Raw genomic sequence first — 18,805 nt, 5'->3', positions numbered from 1 at the left:
ATTATAATTAATTATGTACTTAAAATACATGTATGTTAGAAAAATACATGTTATATTTGATGTAATGTTAAAATCAATATATTATGTTAATGATGGGTAACTTATCAATTAATAACATATTAGTATGTAAAAGAGTAAAGGTGATAACGGAAACCCATTAACCTGACTAAATAAAGAAGAGACAGGAAACCCATTAACCCATTAACCTGACTAAATAAAGTTTTGAAAAAGTTAGAGGTGCAGATGAAGCTTTGGAGGTGCAGGTTGAAACACCCAATATTTTTTAACTCGGCCCATATGTGGTTCACTAACCTTGCAGTTCACTAACCCATCGGCCCACGTGTGGAATAGGATAAGCCTCTTTACACATTAAATAGGTTTACATGTTTCTGTTCTTTTAGATAGTTTGAAAGCAGTGAGTGTGAACATCGGAAGAATGTCATTATCACGAAAATATGATCGTCACAAGACTATAAAAGGGACCAATTCAAGCTTCATGCTAATCAATTTAAGCTTCATGTGACTTATAAATATGCTAATCAATTACACATTAACATATAATTGGACAAATTCAATTTTCAGCTCATATTTTTTTTTTTTACCAACCCAACCCAATTTTAACAGATCAGGAACCTGAACCAATTTTCAAATTAACCCGCTTTGTTATCTGAAAAGGAATTTAAATTTCCATAAAACAGTTTTACCTAAAACCATGACTGTTGGCATACTTATGTCGATTATTCCAATCCAAATTTCACTCAATCCATAAAACTATATTAAAAAATATTATTTTTAGTCAGTATTTACATTGCAACATAACAAATAAAAACAAATTATATTTTAAACCTAAAACTATCATTATCCTTGAATCAATTATGTTTTTGCGCCATCTTTGCCAGAAAAGGTAAAATATTATCCCACAGATAAATGAGTAGTTCAATTTAATTTACAGTAAGCCATGGTTAAATATGAAGAGCTCATATCATAAGACAATCTACAATAACAATTCTTCATCTAACCTAACAAGTCAATACATATATGATCATTATATTGACCAGTGTGATCTCACCACCAGATAAGAACGAATTAATGTGATGACAAATCCAATTGCCTATGGTGATGCTCACCTCATCTACAGCTGAAAAAAACAAAAAACACTACTTATAAGTATTAGAGAGAAAGGAAGACAAAACAAAGTAAATATTGCAAAATTAATTGATGATCAAGAAACTACTTGCACAAGACATCATTCGTACACAATGACATTAAGATGCATAATTGTATTATCCTATACTTATTTGATAGAAACAGAATGGTCAAAAATGTTATTCTAAAAGCATTAATCTAGAAATGTTCAAAAAATGAAAACTATCACAATTAAAAGCATATTCTCATTTATTGTAAAAATGTAATGATTTATACAAACAACCACCATCAATCTAGAACAAGACTAAGTAGTTAACAACAACAGAAGTCAAGGAGCATAAAAAAAGAGAGGGAAGGAATAGAGGTAGAAACTAATGAGGGGAAAAAGAATAAAATCATGGGCTCAAAATTATTGAGCTGTGGCATTCACAACACAAAAACTGAAATTCCTATGAATTAGACCTACAGCCGATAAGGGAGCAGAGAACAACTATGGTCAGAAACAAACTAGTCTGATAGTGTGTGAATAAAGAGAGGGTGAAAATCCGAGGGTTGCAGCCTGCAGATACTCTGAAAATTATCTGAACAAAAAATGCTCATACAGCCAGATAATTAGAGGCCAAAGAAAAATGTCATCCGAGGCCAAAAGAGGATGCCAAGCAGATGATTGGATAAGTGGAGTCGACCACAAAACCACTGGCGCACATTAGAAGCTCACACAGCCAGAAGACCACCCTGCAGGTAGAATTAGGAGGGGTTTTCTGCTGGAAGTTCAAAACTGAGGCGGAGATATTGTTTTTGGTCAAGGAACATATAGCAGATAGATCAACAAAGTGAGAATTTTACGCCCCAAATTGATGCAATACTGCAATTTCCTGTAATTCATGCCTACTCCATCATAACAGAATTTGGGGAGAGGGATCTGTGCAACTCGCAGTGGCAGTGTGATAGCACCATAATTGACCACTATGAACCGACTTAGTGCTCAATATGTGCAAGGAAGAAACTAAATAAGCATGAACAGACTAAAGTGCGTGTGTAAAGATGCCTCAAAACCTACCTATCAGCAATAGAATAGGAGGCTAATTTTCTATAAATGACCAAGGTTAATAAAACTCAAGAGCAAAGGTAATAAACCTGCTTCTTTTTCTTCTTAGGTCTTCTCTTCCTGCGAGGCTTGTGAGCATCAGAGTTGGAGCTTAAACTACTTCCATGGCCTGTTCCTGATCTCGAGGGTCCCCTTACTTTGAAGTCTGAGCTGCTTTTGCTATTTGACGTGTTGCTCGATGTGGAAATATCAGATCTTTGTATGGATGAATGTTGGCCAGAAGATGACCCAAACCTTGACAATTTCATATTTGAAGGGCGAGGAGGAGGCATCAAAGCTCTAGCAGAAATCTGCCTCTATAAAAAAGTGGCAGAGATATTCAAAATTTGAAAATATTCTGTAACTATCTATTTCATGGTATTGCAAATTAAAACAGACAAAACTGCTACTCTTACTACAGACCTGGTTTTTTTCATCACTGGACATGCCAGACACACCTTTCCCAGAAGCACTAGAAGCCTGCTCTCTGCAACCAACAAAAAAAATTTAATACTGGTAGATTTCATCAAGATAAAACATGCTAGCAGCATCTTAATCGTTAGTTCCAAATTCCCGGGCACAATGCTGGACAAATGCCGGAGTTTTCACAGCAGAAAACCTGGTTTCCTGTTCACCATTACCAAGACGAACATCACAAACAACAAATGTTGATGCTACTACTCTCCTTTTAACATTCTGATTCCCCTTAATGCACACAGTGTATATATGAAATTCTCGTTGATATGATTGCAAAAGTAGTAAAACATCTTCCCTCGACTGACCTTGCACTTTTGTCTGTCCATTCATCATCTGCATCTGCTTCATCACTAGAACTCCCAGCAAGGAAAAAATCATCATCACTCAGATCCAACAGACCGTCATCCTCACTGCCAGTCTCTGCTACAGCAGCACGAAATCTTGTTGATATTTGATCGAACACAGATTTGGCATAAATAAAAGGCATATTTAAAAGTATACAGCAGAGCTTCAACCTAGTTTTCCTTATTTTATTGACAACTCGTATCAACAAGGTCTCACACAGCAAAAATAAGCTCTTGAAGAGCACCGACATTCTAAATTCATAATTGATGAGTATTATAAAAATTCACAATTAATGAACCTTCTAAATCCTTGCCACTTGCAGCAGCTGCAATCAACCTATCTTCAATCTGTTTGCGCAACCCATTCCTCCTGTCAACTATCTCTGAATCATCACCGCCGGTAAACAAAGGGACATATTTTTCATTCTTTGGAAAGTACTGCAAATTGAAATTGATTTTGAATAATAACAAGGTTTTTTTTCGGTCAATATTCGTCGTAATGTCAACGCAAGAAAAAAAGAAAACAAAAGAAAAGAGCGCGGGACACGAACCATGACATATTGAAGATCTTGTTTTAGAGCGGAAAGCTGGTCAGAGTAAGGTTGGGCAGAAGAAGAAGATGAAGAAGAAGAGGCACGGTGCAGTTTCTCGAGGCGTCTGATTCGCCTTTCAATTTTCCTCCTCTCGAAGAACTTGATCTTCCGGTCACGTAAAAAAATCTTGCGTTCCGCAGCGAGGCGCGTGTGAATCTCTTGCTGCTTCTTCAGTGCTTCTAACTTTTGCTCTTGCGCCTCTCTCGCCTCGGGAGGCAGATTCTGCTTCACCAATTCCGATAATGAATAGAAACGAATCGACAAGATGGAATAGGGATAGGAATAGGGTTAGGGTTACCTTTCGGAGCATACGCTCTAAGGATCGAATCTGGTTTTTGAGGGAAACGGAGGGCTTGGGTTTCTTGGCAACACCGAGAGGCTTCGAGTTCGAACGGCGCGTTGCACTCACGCGCCGCTTGCTATAAGCGCCGTGAGCCATCTCTCTTTTCTTGTGTATTGTTTTTGTTGTTCTGTACTCTCGCTCGCCTCTTATTTTACACGCCCAAAACCCCTTGGAGGGATTCGGTCTGAAATTTGAGATTGAATATTATTCGTAACCTTTTTAAAATTTAATATTTCTTTTTCAACCTATTATGTTTTTGGTTTTCAACGGAGAAACTGTTATTACTAATTAAATTTTATTAAAAATTTTAAATGAATTTAAAATTGAGTTTTCTTATTTTTTAAATAAATTGTGTTTGAATGGTTTTAAACTAATTTAACTTACTTTATAGAGATGAAAAAATAATTTAGGCTGCAAAAAAACTTATAATCCTAGATTTTCAACTGAATATTCATTTTTTTTCCACTCTCAACATATATCTCACTTGAATTCGCTCAATTACATAAGATTACACTTCAAATTAAATATAGATTTTTTTTAAGTCAATTTCAAGCATGAGCCAATTTAGACTAATCACATAAAAATTTTAATTTTTGCCATTTGTTTTTCCTTACAGTGAAAAAGTCTTACATTATTTTAGTAAACTTTCATAATTAAAATTTAAAATTTACAATAAGTTTTAAAATCAAACAAAAAAAAACTACAAATAAAAAGTTAAAAGCAGTTTTCTTTAAAAAAAAAAAAAAACTAAAGTTCATCTTAAACAAAACCTACATTAAAGCAATAATTCTAGATTTTTTTAATATTATAAAATTTAGACTTCAATTCAAGTTTATCCCTCCGATTTGGATATTTTCCCAATATTTAAATTTACTTTTTGAATTCTTGAACTTTGGAAATTATCCTTTTTAATAATCCTAAGTAGATAGTTACTACATTTAATAGCTAGAATTTAATTTTTTATTTAAATACAAATTCATTTAAAATCTCTAGAAATAATTAAAAAAAAAAGAGGGAGAATTTTATATTAGAGACCAAATGTAAAAACAAAAAGTAGAAACAGCAGAGGAACAATGTGACCAGCAAGACTTGACACAATTGGTAGATAATAGATAAATAAATTCCCAGAACGTGTTATTAAAAGTCAAATCCAAGAACACATTAATATTGAATCATCCTGATTTGCAATCAATCACCTGGATGCAATCATCAAATCGATGGCCCCAAATTTTGGGGATCAGAATTTTCAAAACAAAAAATCTTGACATGATTCAGCTTTACAAAACAACTGGTTGCTCTCCTTCAAGTTCAGATATGACTATCAAGGAGTCAGTCATTTCAAGAGAGAGAGATTCAGACTTGGGAACAGGGTTGATAACCTGAAATGGAAAAGGGTTTTGTGAGTACCATATTGATTCAAATGAAATACTAAAATTAAATTTGTACTATTGATGCCATACATTCTTTTTGTTCTTCACATATCCTATGGCTACTTCTCTCCTCAAATATGCTCTCTCAGAAAGCTCAGAAAATGATGGATTCTCTCCTTCTTTCATGTATAGACCAATATTCTGCAATGAAAAAGCAAGAGTCAACTGCACTGCTACAACAGCATTGTTTTTGTTTGTATTTTATAGAGTGGGTTGATGCTTATATTCTAATTCAAAAGCCAGAAAATTTTATAATAAAATGTCTATCTCATATCACACAGGTTGATGCTGTAAGCAAACTGGGACAAAATCAATTTATACCATTTACTCATTTCGCAAGTTGCATTATTTCAAAAGGAATGTCCGGCGATAAAGGAAGGAAGTTCAAAGAAAGCATGACACTAAAGTAACACACATATTACCTTTCTTGTGGGGAATGTTTACAGAAAAGAAGTATCACAAGATGAACAAACATTTTACCTTGACATATATTTCGTCTCCATCTGCATCTAGTACGTCTTTCCAAACATCATTTAGTTCGCTGTTCTCGGCCACTGATTTCAAGTTTGAAAAATAAATTTAACATTGATACATATATTCAAACAAGACCAAGAAGAGATTAAAGATTAATGACCTTGTGCGGTTACAAGGCTCATTATTTCCTCTGCTGCAATGTATGTCACTGATGGCTTGATTCTACTAATCTGCAGCATTTTATATAATCTCATAATCAAAAGTTACCACAATATAAAATTTGAAAGGTTGAACAAAACAAAAGAATTACTTGTTTCCCCAGTTTTGAATCAACAATTTCCGCAACTAGATTATGCACCTGCAAAACATCCAATTCAATCCAACTATGTTTTATCATCTTGTAAGAATAACTAATATTTCAAAATGAATATTTTCTATCAGCGCAAGAAATAGAAGGTAAAAATATCACCTTTACTCCAAGTTTGTTGCAGATATTTTCAGCAAGGAGAAGAGAGTAAGCAGACAGTTTGTCTGCCTTAGATGGATCTGAAAAAAAAAAAAAAAGTCATATTGGTCAATCAAAGGCCATTTCCAGTCACAAGATTTTACGCATAATTACCTCCAAGAAGCCATTCTCTGTCAGATATGACAGCAACTGATAAAGGAAGATCCTCGTTCTTTAAAGAATTCTGAATATTCATAATGGTTTCCTTTAAGGTGTCATAGTCCATGGGATTCCCAATCTACCAAAATTGAAAAAAGTGAAAGATCTCATAAAAAACAGCACCTTCCTGAAAAAATTTTGAATACATTAATTGACTACAAAAGAAAATACCCTGTGAGAAACTTGAACATTCTTGAGTTTGTTATGACCATTGGTGTTGCAAGCCTTAGCGATCCTGTCATCTAATGGTGTGTCTGATAACACTTCCTGCATTTATTTGTAGTCAGAAATGATGAGTATTGAACTTTCAAGTGAATTCATAAATAATGTAGAAAGAGGAAAACTTAAACATAACACCACAAACAGTATCTTACACCCTAAACCATCTACAATGTTGTGACTTCTGCTGGTAGTTGTTAAGAAGAGGGCTTTAAGTTTAATTCAATCTTACAAAATTTATCTATAAGATAAGGTTTGCACCCACAATTCCTTTATTATAAATGAAGTAATCTATGTGTATTTTTTACACAAGAAAGATTAATCTCATACATAATTTTTCACTACATTCAATAGTAGTTCAAACTCAAGATGAATACACATCAGTAGCACAAGTATATAGTTTGGAGGGATAATGGATTTTAGATTAACATAAATATAGTAGCAGTAAACCAGCTTAGATCCTTTAAAGTGATAGTCCAACTTGATTCACAACATAAATGTGCAACACATGCAGCATTTGGCAGATATGTTAGAGTGGGATTGGAACATATTACATGGGTTATATTATATGGTTTTTTGAAAGGGACATACTAGAATCAAATATAAGTAGATATTATATATAACCAATTATTCTCTTTTCTTTATTGTTCAGCTTGTTCCTACATTACTATTATTATATATAGCCCTCTCTTCTTTGCAAAGATACATCTTGATTCAATGAATTTTTTTTTTCTCTTTCCCCCCGAACGGACATTAGCAGGACCAAAGGTTGGAAATTACAACTGTTTAGTTCTACCAAAAGGGTGCAATAGAAGAGAATAAATTAAAATGTTCCATTCCGTTCTATGTGCCAAACACCACCTTAGAATCACACGGTCTAAATTGGCCCACGGTGAGGTTACAAGAACTTACTAGCAAGTGGGGAATGATTGAGATTCATTCACCAACTTGAGAGGTTGTCGTAAATAGGCATTGATTTAGGATGGACTATTCATGGTATATATTCAAAATTTCAAATCATATTTGTTATTATCAGGATAGATTTTATGTTTGTATTTTTCTTTTTTCCTTAAATAAATTTAGCCTATCAGTATGGATTAGAGCCTGTACTGGAAATATTATAGATTTGTATTCAGTTTTCTTCTCCAAGTAAGAGATTCAAATATATGGAACTTACCAAAACATTCCAGGACCAATCGAGATTAGTCATTAATTATTACTGTTATTATTATTTGAGGGGGTGGGGGTAAGGGGAAGAACATTTTATTTTTCTCCCCAATTAGAAAAAAAAAGTATATATCAACAAAGATTCTCAGATATTCAAGGACGTACCAAAACACTTCCAGGACCAAGATAGTTATCATACTCTTGGATCATTTCTATGGCATCCGGGCGCCATCCAAGTAACAGAACGCATTCTTTTGGGCCAACATTCCCTTCTGATGCCTACATGATTATAACCAATCGAGGTTAACATTTCAAATAGAACACAAGGTATCATGCTCAATCAAAACATGTATACAACAGAGAAATGGAAGTGCCATACCTTGGAACCTGATCTAGTAGGACGTTTTACAATATTAGCAAGCCTAACTTTACTCATTTTGACGGCATGTTCCACATCCTTTTCAGGTATGTGTTCATTATGAATTACATGTGTTCCTTCTTTCCCATTTAGGGTTACTTCTGGATTTTTAGCACTCTGAAGGGATCCAATAAACAATACCTAAAAAGGAAAGGTAAGCAGTATCAAAACGTATTCTTGTAAGCTCTCACAATTGACTAAAGTAAAATAAAATTTATTCAACATGTCATTGTCCTGTTAGTGGACTGGACAGTCCCTGGCAGTGATCAGGTTTGATCCCACCATTGTCAATTTCTCCCATACAGAGTCTCTCCTCCCTATCTCCTTCCCTGATTCCCATTCAGTATTTCGGATAAGCAACAGCTAAGTTTGAAAATAGTATTTGTAACACACATCCTTGCCCAGGAAATCAATATAGATTACTATTCCAATTGGACCTACAAGAATCTAGTGAACTAAGATGCAACATAAATCAATGAAGATTTAAGTAAAATAAATTTATGATAAGCTCATTTATTTTCACTTTTACACGACTTAATATACTGAAAAAAGAAAAATTATGGTAAAATATGACATGAAGCTCACAAAAATACTTTTCTAAAACCCAAAGACAGACTAGGGTTTAAATTTTCATGCATAGAATAATTTAGGCATAATTAGAATTTGGCTCCTTCTAGTTTCGAAATTTAAACATTGATCGATTTGGATCGGAACAATTTGAAAAATTTAATCATAATATGTAAATGATTCAACACTCTCACTATTTATAATATATAAATAGAGCAAAGTTAATTTGTAATAAAAATGCCAGCCTATGCTCTATTTGAAGAAAGCAAAAGTGTGGCAGTGGGAAAGGATATGTTTGAAAGTAGTTATAATTCTTGCATAATGTTTTTAAGAGAAATAATTTGCTTATTGTTTTCTCATAATTAAATTTAGTAGTTTCAGAAAAAGTATCAGAGTCACATTTAAGCTTTAATAACAAATGGACCATTAACCAAGAAACTCTCATAAATTTCATTCCAAAAAAGGTAAAAAGGAAAGATATCTATACACATATCTATATATCTATACATCTATACATATTAATAAACATCTATACATGTTAATAAAGAGGATTCTCTTTGTAACAATTTTATAACCACCATTTTTAGTGTGCAAAATTTACTAACAATTTTACCCTTATCAATATATCTCATTTTATTGTTTTACCTTTGAGGTTTTACAACTATTTTTTAAAACTCAATTAACTGATTATAATAAAAAACTATCTATGATAAAATTATAAAAATTATTTATTTCATAACGACTTCTTATGAACATATTTCTTTTAAAATCTAATAATGTTTTTTATTTTAATAATTATGATAAGAACTAATTTTCTATTTTTTATTATCATAATAGAAAAGTGGATACACATGAACATAGGCACATGTGTTTCCACTAGTCATATATGGAAGAATTAGACTAAGTTATGTATTAGTCTACATACTTTGTCAGTTTTCTGCAGAATTTCACCATCGTTTGGGTGAAAGTTTAATTTCCCACTCCGGTAAAGACCACATACAACGACCTGAAATAGTATCAAGGTAGAAAGCATTAAAAAGTCTATAATGCAATTACTTCAGATAAGAAATTACATTTGAATAAAGTAATTACTTCTTGAAATTTATGTCTTATTTGCCCGTAAGTCATTCCTTCTAGGTTAGGCAAGCTACGAAGATTGAATACATTTTCTGCAAGTAGAACTAAAATTAGAATTTGAGATTATGTAAAAATATCATAGAAGGTTTAACCATTTTTGAAATTTAAGGAAAATATCTGAGTCTACTTTAGTGTAATACCAAGTACACTAGGAAATGGAACTCCAAAGCAAATTAGAGGATAAAAGAAATGAAAAACACTTTAATATGTTCATATTATCTTAGAATTTGAAACTAGAGTCAAAATCAATTTTCAAAACCAACTTATACAAAACAAGGACTGTTCAAGCTTTATAAGCTCTATTTAAGTCGTATATCTTAGTAAACACCCCCCTTGAGACTGCAATTAAGGTACTCAAAGAAACCACAATTAACACAACACTTCATGTTAGAATATCCTCTTAGAAGCTGGGGAATAGCAATATGAGTGGCAATGGATCTAATATTGACTCTAACATCATCATAGAATTTGGGCTTAAAGCTTAACTCCGTAAAATCAGAAAACAAGGTGATAATCGCTTAAAATGTATACACTCTATTTAAGTCATATCTCTAAGCAGTTTTAGACTAAACAAATCCCTTCGAAAATGCAATTAAAGCAATCCCCAAAGATACCACAATTTAGGCAGAATAAGGGTACCAACAATTAAGGAAATTTTCCAACAGTTCATTATCATTGATAACAACTAATTAAAATATAGAAACCTGCTAAATGTATAATTTGGTACCTGCTAGGTCCAATTCACAAACTATCAAGAAAGAATTAATTTATATAAAAATCTATTCTGAATTATTTTGGCAGAACATAAAACAAACATTAAAGAAATAGGAAAACAAGCAATCTGTATGAACATGACATGCATGAAATGTACAGAGCATAATTGCAGTACTTCGATAATTTAGCAAGTGCCTGTAGATCTTTATAAGTCCCTTCTGCCGAGAGCACTGAACAAATAGTTTGGATGCAACATTTTCTACTGGCTCTACTTTCAATGCTGATATTGACTTCATCAACTCACATGTCCTGGAACTTGAAACCTACATTCATTAATTAATAAATTTTCTGCTCTTTTAGTTTCACACAAAGCTGCTCGTAAGTAACAAACCTCAACTATAGTGGGGACAGAATCCATGTTTGGAATTGGTTGAAGGGCTAAAACAGAAAGAAATGCATCTGTGTCAATTTCGTACCTAACATACAAACAATATGAAATCCATTAGCTTCGTTAAAGTGAAATTCAGCACATGACACAAGCCAAATTAATTAAAAAGTAGTTAGTCTACTAATATGGTGCCATCTATATGAACAAATGAAATTTGTGTGGCTTGTAATATGTCTGCATTGAATAGATGAAAAGTCAGAGAAAAAGCTCCACTACAACAAATGTTAACCAGTTTATCCATTTGAAGAAAAGTGTGCACAATAGAAAGGGGAATAGAATTTCCAAATGCAGGATGCATAACTTGATATTAATGTGAGTAGTGTCTTGCAGTTAGTACAAGTCTAGGTAAATAAGTAAAACACAATTAACATAATTATCTAACAAAACAAATTTACAAACTGTTCAATTCTCAATATTTTCTCTTTGATTAAAGTCATTAAATCCTTGGACAAACTCCTCGACAAAATTTGTATCTGTAGCTGAAGATGAAGAACAAATAACATGCTGATGTCACATTGTTGAAATGGTTTGATAACAGTTTGTGAGATACCAACAAAACCACGTGAAATTTACAGCAGATAATAAGACAACTTAGTGACCCAAAGAAATACAGGAGGTTTAAGGAAAATTTGAGTAATTTGATAGGTTAGACACTATTTTCCCAGTGACTTTTAGAAGCCATACATATTCACCATAGACAACCCAATCAAAGGCTCTAACTCTAATAACATATCCTATGCACCAAAAATATCAGTACTCGGTACAGTGCTGAAGCTGAATATCATACTTTGGCAAAAACAACTTGTGAGCTGATGTTGGTTCATTTTCTGCCAAACACCTTACAAGTGTAATTATGCAGTGATAATCAGGCTGCTAAGCATGTCTTGTAATCAAGCAACTGAAAAATTTGTTTACAAAGTCTTGCTCTGGAATTAGAATTAGTTTAGATGTAACAAGCAGTGCTTGACCAACATTTGTGATCTAGCTTGAGAAGAAGTGTTCAAATTAGTCTCTGATTAATCAGGACATGCGCTGGGCATATAAATAACTAGTGACTCTAGCTTTATGCATAAAGAAAGACATACCCATAGTGCCTAATCATTCAAATTAGCTATTATTCCCTCTTCTAGATGTCTCTCTCTCTCCCTCGGATCTTTCTCACCCTTTCCCCTATAATAACTTTAGCAATCACTAATAATTGAAATTCAAACCAGTAACCACTATGCCTAAGATAATTATAGTAAAATTACAAAATAGCAATTTTCTCTAACATCAATATCTAACCAAATGCTTTTCAATAATAAATTGTGGAAAAAAGTCTACTGATTTCAATTTAAGTTTCTCTATAACCACCTGACGATAACAAGCTAAGTAGATCAACTCTTACCGATCCCCTTTTGTTGGTAGTATAATTATTGCACGTGCCTTGTTGGCTGCTGCTCTTTCAAATGATTTTGTTAAACTAAGACTGCAACTGTAAAGCCCAAAACATTCAAATTAGACCTCAAAAAATTTATGTGAAAAGGAAAAAGATGCAATCCAAGACTTAGAAAGCCCGAAATATAGCCTTTGTGCTTTATTTGCCTTTAGGTAGTTATTTAGGAAGTTAGGAGCCTAAATAACTAAAGTTTCTGTAGTATATCTTTGGGCACTGTTCTAGAAATGTGGTCTACAAACCATATTATTCTAGTAAAATTTAACCATTATGGTGTGTTATTAAGTCTAATTAACATTTGAGACATAAAATAAAATAAGTTTCAAATCAACTCAACATACGAGAATGACTCATGACTTTTGCTTTTACACAACAGTAATAAACACTAACAAATATACGTAGTTCTGTAACCAAGTGTGGGCAAAATTGAGAGTTTTTCTAAATGTTGGGTTTGTGAAGTGTCCAATGAATTGTTTAGTGCAGTCATTAATTCTTATTAACTTTGAAAGGCTTGGAAGGGTCAGAAAAAGGAAAGTTCCATGATGGTGTAGTGTTTCTGTGGTGTATATGATTATAGCAGACTGCTTGGATTTTCTAGGGTACATCGTTACTCTTACTGTTGTGATGAGATATAATAATGTTAATAGTTTCTTTTTGTTGCTCTAATCTCTCAGTCGGATATCAGTGGAAGTGCAGGGCTGAATATTATTGTGTCGATGACCTGACTTCTATAATTGAAAATTGAAGCTAAAGGAACTAAGTTGCTCTCATAATAAAATGGAATTAAACACAAATAATAATCTTATAATCTTAAGACACTCACTTTCCAACTCTATTTTACATGCTCTAAAAGGAACATTTACCAAGATCAATCAAATGGAGCAGAAAGTCTCTGGCTGGCTTAAGAGTAGAAACAAATCATAATTCTACAAAAAGGTCTTTCCATGATTAAAATAGGAAATTACCCAGCATTGATACCTCTTGCTAAGGACATCAATATGATTTAAATCTTTTGCAATATTGTCAGCTATCCTATCAATCTGTTTTCTCGGAAGATCAGACATAAGAAGGACTCTCTGCCTCCTGCATAGAGATGAAAAACCATATTGCAGAAGCCAGCAATGAGGACACAAGATAAAGGCAATGACAACTACCTTGTCTGAACCATTTACCTAGCAGTAGCTGTGCCTAAGCGAACAGCAAACTCATGATACTTATTTAACTGCTTTAATATGAAAGGAAGATGGCTATTCATCCCACAGATAATGATATGATCAGTCTCCAGAACTTGCATTTGGGCACCCTCCCTGAGCTTTTGCATATTACTCTGTTAAGATGACTGAAAATTAATAGCACACAAAGAAAATATTGCTTAATGAATGCTTAATGCTTCAGAATTTACCCTAAATTGTTCAGTCATCGTACTTAGAAGTCGAGAGTAAAACAATATGCCCCATATTGCTAGAAGTAAACCAACAACACGCTCAACACGTGTTGATTGCTGTAGATCAACAAAAAGTATGATTTTGTTACACGGTAAATGCTTATAAACAATGTAAAAGGGATGAATAAAAACCCAGATTATAAAGTCCACAACAAAACCAACATACTTTTAAATGAGTAGATGATGAACACAGACATGCCCAGGCTTCCCAGAGACAATCTTCCAGAGAATTTTTATTACCCCTGGATAATTTAAAATGATCTAGATTAACAAATATAGATAAGAACAACAGATAATAGTTGTTGGCAAAGGAGAGAAATAAAAATTGAACTTGGAAGTCAGAACACTCTTAAAACAGTGACCTAACTATGATTACCTTAACTTGAAGAACATAACACCACCAATAATAACAAATGAGAAGCATGCCACTATGAGCACCACAAGGAACCTGAAAGAGTCCATATGATTGTTTCAGAAAAGTATGCATAAATCATTAGTTTTTTTAAATAACTAGTAGTTGGTAATATAAACAAGACCCACTAGCTCTATTCATAGAATGAAGCCGCTCATTTTACATACTCTAGAAAGTGTTCAGAAAATTTTCAGTTAGCCTTCTTGGCCACAAATAAGTAACCTCCGTAGTCCTTTGGAATTGCTGCAATAAAGTAGTGCAGATGCTCGAAAGCAAAGCACCCAAGGAAGAAATGCAAAATTTCCTACCCAGAGAGATTTTTGAAGAATGGATGGTTCCTGCAACACTTTTGTGTTCCTCTCCATCCCTAACCATATGCACTAAATCCCTGAAAAATAGTCATGTTCCTCGAGAATAATCCAGTAGTCTTCCCTAGGAGCTCAATAGTTTTACCAAAAGCTGCTAAGAAACTTTCTTATAATATAAAATAAACTAGCAATTTCAGATCCACCAAGATTAACAATTAATGCAAGAATAGATGACTGTAAATCCCAAAAGCTTTAACAAACAAAGTTGGATTCTGTTTAGAGTAAATTCGTGAACATTATAGCCTTAGTTACTTGGTGTAAAATAAACCAGTTTAGAAAGACAACGCACTAAAAGTGCACACTAATGCCAATCATTTGCAAGATGACATATATAACATATCATTTGCCTCAGAACCATGTCATAACATATTAATGCTGCTATACATGTGTGTATAATCATCTTATACCGAGACAAACACAACAAAATATGTAATCAATGCTAGTAATAGGCTTTAATAAAGTGAGGAGCATTAAATTTATTAACCAGTAAACAGAAAAAATTCAAAGACAAATATATGAAACGATTGACTTACGTGGCAACATTACGTTCAAGCTGGATGTTAAATAAGTATAACAGCCGTGCTAAGCTCCATCTAATATCATGAAAAGAAGGCAAGGACACATCTAAATTAAGAGGCTTAGGTTTATTCAAGGCATTAGAAACACAAGCAAGAGGCAAGCTTGTTGCGATATGAGTCTGACACAAGTATGGAAGAAGTGCCTGGCCAGCTTTTATCACCAGATCACACAACTGCTTACGGGTCAATCTCAGTATGATGTAAAAAGACATAACTTGTACCATGCTTCCAGCCTGTTGACCCTGCAGCACATATTGCATTTTGAGAGATTTAGTTAGCACGAAGTGCTGCAAAGTCTAGCAAGCCAAATTCAATAATACATCAACTTATCCAACATAATTGAGCATGATACAACCATGATATTGACTTAGCAAAGAATCTGTAGAAAACATTTCAAAAATCCTTAGTTGCACCAAGAAACAGTGATTCATGGAATACAAGGATTTTCTTTTAACCAATACAACCATCATTGATTTTACTTACCCCATTATCAAACATTATTGACAGGAACAGTGTAAAGGACTTTTAGTGACTAAATTATAGTAGTTCTCATGCACAACATGCTTCAAAATAAGGAAAGGGAGAAAATACAGTAATATTAACACTTTAACAATAAATAACATTCATCATCAAATACAACCTTGAACTGCATGTTTGAAAAGAAAATTAAAAAAGGTATATATGAAACATAAACAGAAGGAAGAACGTGCACTTAGTCAAATGAAAATAACACAGTTACTATAACAAATTCATACCATTTTCCAAGTTTTATCATAAATTTCTCACCTGAGAACTTCTATTATTTTTCTTCATCCAAAAAAACTTGGTGCCCAAATTTTCTGGGACATGTTTGTAAGTGTTCGAACTTGACTTAACTTCTGACATGTTAGAATCAACCTCCCGTCTCCCTACATGGATTTCATCCTTTCACCTTTAGTTCTAGGTAAGAACAGCCAACAAAATTAATCCACAATTTTTTTCAAATAAAAAAAAAAGAGAATAGATCACAGGAAACAGAAAGATGGATGATGAAAAGGAAAATATTTAAATATGAATCAACAAAATTAAGTTCTTCCAAAAGAAAAGAAGGGTTAAAAAATAAACATACCTTATTAGAGATAAAAAAAAAAAAAAAAAAAAAAAAAAAAAACCTCCCCTAAGACAGTGTTGAAATTCATGGAAAGAACATTCTAGAAAAAACGATTTAAACTTGTAAAAAAGTAGACAGATATCAATCTATAACCATCTTGAAAAATCCACTAAGATCTACACACAAAAAATAAATATAAATAGCCCAATATATGATGGAAATGAAGGTTTATGGTACTGGCAATGTGAATCACTAATCTTTTCATACTTGCATGAGTTTCTTGGTGTGTGATATGTATATATCATGAGCCCAATCTGAAAGCAAGTGGAAGTGATCTCCTTTCTTTTTTATGAAGCTAGCATTGTAAGCAAAAAGATAAAGGCTCAAACAGGAGATTTCAATAACAGTAAAAACAGCAAAAACATGTGTGTCTCATCATAAACGGACAAAAAAACCACAACAAACTAAAGCTTAAAGTAGAACATAGTTGACGACTCAATTGAAACCATTGATAGAATAAAAATAAGAGATGGAAGTACGACTACACGATTTAATAGATTTAAACAATTAAAGAATTGTGACCCCAGTTGGGTCACTTGTTTTATAGTTTCACAAACATGAGAAGAGAAGAGAACAGTGCAATACATCAGAACTAGTCACAGAACAAGTAACTACTTATCAAATCACATGCAAAAGCCTTCACAAAAAAATATAGAGGTCGAATAAGAAGCACGTAAGAAGAAAAGTAATAAAGTACTACCTCTGCTTCAGACTAAATTCAATAATTTGACTTGGTTCTGTCCTATGGCATACAAATATTAGACTTAACTCTATCCTACGAATTTTAATATTAGACTTGACTCAGTCCTATGCTATTCAATTATTAGGCTTGACTCTATCCCTTTAAGTCACATGACATATTATCTACTTCACATGATGACAATTAATGTCTTTTTAGTCTCAAATGTTTGAAAACACTGGAAAGCTGAAGCCATCCTCCTAAATGAAATATGAAATTATGAATATCACAACTATCAGTTGTCAAAAAAGATATGTATTCATGGAACTAAAAGGTCTATATAAATATTTGTTGACAAAAGAAGAGAAGAGCAGAGGAAGAAAACTATGTGTAGCGGCAGGTTAGAGAGTTAAAAGCCGACCCCAGAAGCAGAACAGGGTTAAAGAAAGTGAAAGAAAGAATCTCATCAGCCATTTACAAGAAACACCAATGATTAGGAAATGAGTAACACAATACCAAGTCAAACACTAAGTTTATAAGTTTGAGACAGAGCAGTAACTCGTAAAGTGGCAGAAATGATTAGGAAAAATGAATTAGGCCAATTTAGATATACAAAATTGAACTAGAGCTTTTTGTTTGAGTGAAATTTAGTGCCACAAATAACATTTTTAAGTAGGAACATAAACCTCCATTCAGTTTAACGGGCAAACAAGTCAATAACATCTTACCCTACAGAAACTTAACACTGATAAGTTTAAGATCTTGTACACTCAATAAAGCAGCAGTTGATTCACGAGGCTCACCTCCAGCGAGCGCTCTAGGACCACGCATGTGTAATGCTGAGGATTTGATCCAGCTGAAGTGACAGGGCATATACCTCCTGTGAAGCATGACAAGCAATTAAACAGAAAACTCTCCATATAGCACACTCATCTAAAACCCATATGACCAATTCTAAGGTAATCTACTTTGAGGACATGCAAATCCATTTTTAGATATGTATGGTGTGTATGGAGAGAAAGAGAGAACATAAGGGTGTGCCTGGAATTGCAAGTGATTGAAGAGAGATGGGTGTAAGTTGGTGGTAAAATCCACGGCTGGCAGCTTTGCAGGTGAAGGAGAAGCATTGTTCCCTGTTCCACTGGGAGAGATCAGAAGGGTCTGACAAAACGAACAGAGGAAAACGTTGAACGTCGGATAGTTAGTAAAAGGAAGAAAGGACTGAGGGAGTGAAATACTATGTAATAATTAATTATTTAATTAATAATATATGAAGAAAATCTGACACGAAAATAAAAGGAGGAGGAAGAGTGTGGTGGGGTAGTAAAGTAGCGCGGTACCAAAATTAAAAACAGGGAATTGAAAACAAGGACCTCACGAAATAACAAAAATTTGTGATAGAAACATCAACAATCCCTTTCTGGATTTGGACATAATGGTCCAGCCTACTGTTTCCTTTGGTGTTATGTAACAACTTCCAAACTCAATAGCTGTATTTTGTAACTAACCAA

At 33.4% G+C, this 18,805-nt stretch overlaps 2 protein-coding genes across 3 annotated transcripts; both read right to left on the bottom strand.

The window, feature by feature from the left end:
* Window positions 1-873: 873 nt before the first annotated feature.
* LOC106769893 (rRNA-processing protein EFG1-like) lies at window positions 874-4,177 on the bottom strand. Of its 2 annotated transcripts, none has more exons than XM_014655689.2 (7): window positions 3,946-4,177; window positions 3,606-3,869; window positions 3,354-3,492; window positions 3,016-3,130; window positions 2,657-2,720; window positions 2,284-2,544; window positions 874-1,138 (listed from the first exon to the last, which is right to left on the bottom strand). In XM_014655689.2, the coding sequence occupies exons 1-7, from the start codon at window positions 4,084-4,086 to the stop codon at window positions 1,133-1,135; spliced, it is 990 nt and encodes a 329-aa protein (XP_014511175.1). In that variant the 5' UTR covers window positions 4,087-4,177; the 3' UTR covers window positions 874-1,132. The 2 variants fall into 2 exon arrangements, with proteins under 2 accessions (XP_014511175.1, XP_014511174.1); XM_014655688.2 differs by having other exon boundaries at window positions 2,284-2,550; window positions 3,946-4,175.
* A 902-nt stretch (window positions 4,178-5,079) lies between these two features.
* LOC106772709 (putative ion channel POLLUX-like 2) lies at window positions 5,080-18,531 on the bottom strand. Its single transcript, XM_014659264.2, has 24 exons — window positions 18,336-18,531; window positions 18,098-18,174; window positions 16,252-16,373; window positions 15,421-15,707; window positions 14,484-14,555; window positions 14,274-14,349; window positions 14,066-14,164; window positions 13,836-13,990; window positions 13,642-13,746; window positions 12,616-12,702; window positions 11,172-11,256; window positions 10,956-11,103; window positions 10,022-10,098; window positions 9,855-9,935; window positions 8,324-8,503; window positions 8,110-8,223; window positions 6,730-6,825; window positions 6,514-6,637; window positions 6,364-6,440; window positions 6,205-6,252; window positions 6,055-6,124; window positions 5,901-5,974; window positions 5,451-5,561; window positions 5,080-5,369 (listed from the first exon to the last, which is right to left on the bottom strand). Exons 1-24 carry the CDS (start codon window positions 18,419-18,421, stop codon window positions 5,268-5,270), a joined length of 2,553 nt encoding a protein of 850 aa, XP_014514750.1. The 5' UTR covers window positions 18,422-18,531; the 3' UTR covers window positions 5,080-5,267.
* Between the last annotated feature and the right edge of the window lie 274 nt (window positions 18,532-18,805).

Source organism: Vigna radiata, chromosome 8 (assembly GCF_000741045.1).
Source record: "Vigna radiata var. radiata cultivar VC1973A chromosome 8, Vradiata_ver6, whole genome shotgun sequence".
Classification (NCBI taxonomy): domain Eukaryota; kingdom Viridiplantae; phylum Streptophyta; class Magnoliopsida; order Fabales; family Fabaceae; genus Vigna; species Vigna radiata.
Note: the sequence above shows the minus strand (reverse complement) of the source record. Positions and strands in the feature narration are given on the sequence as shown.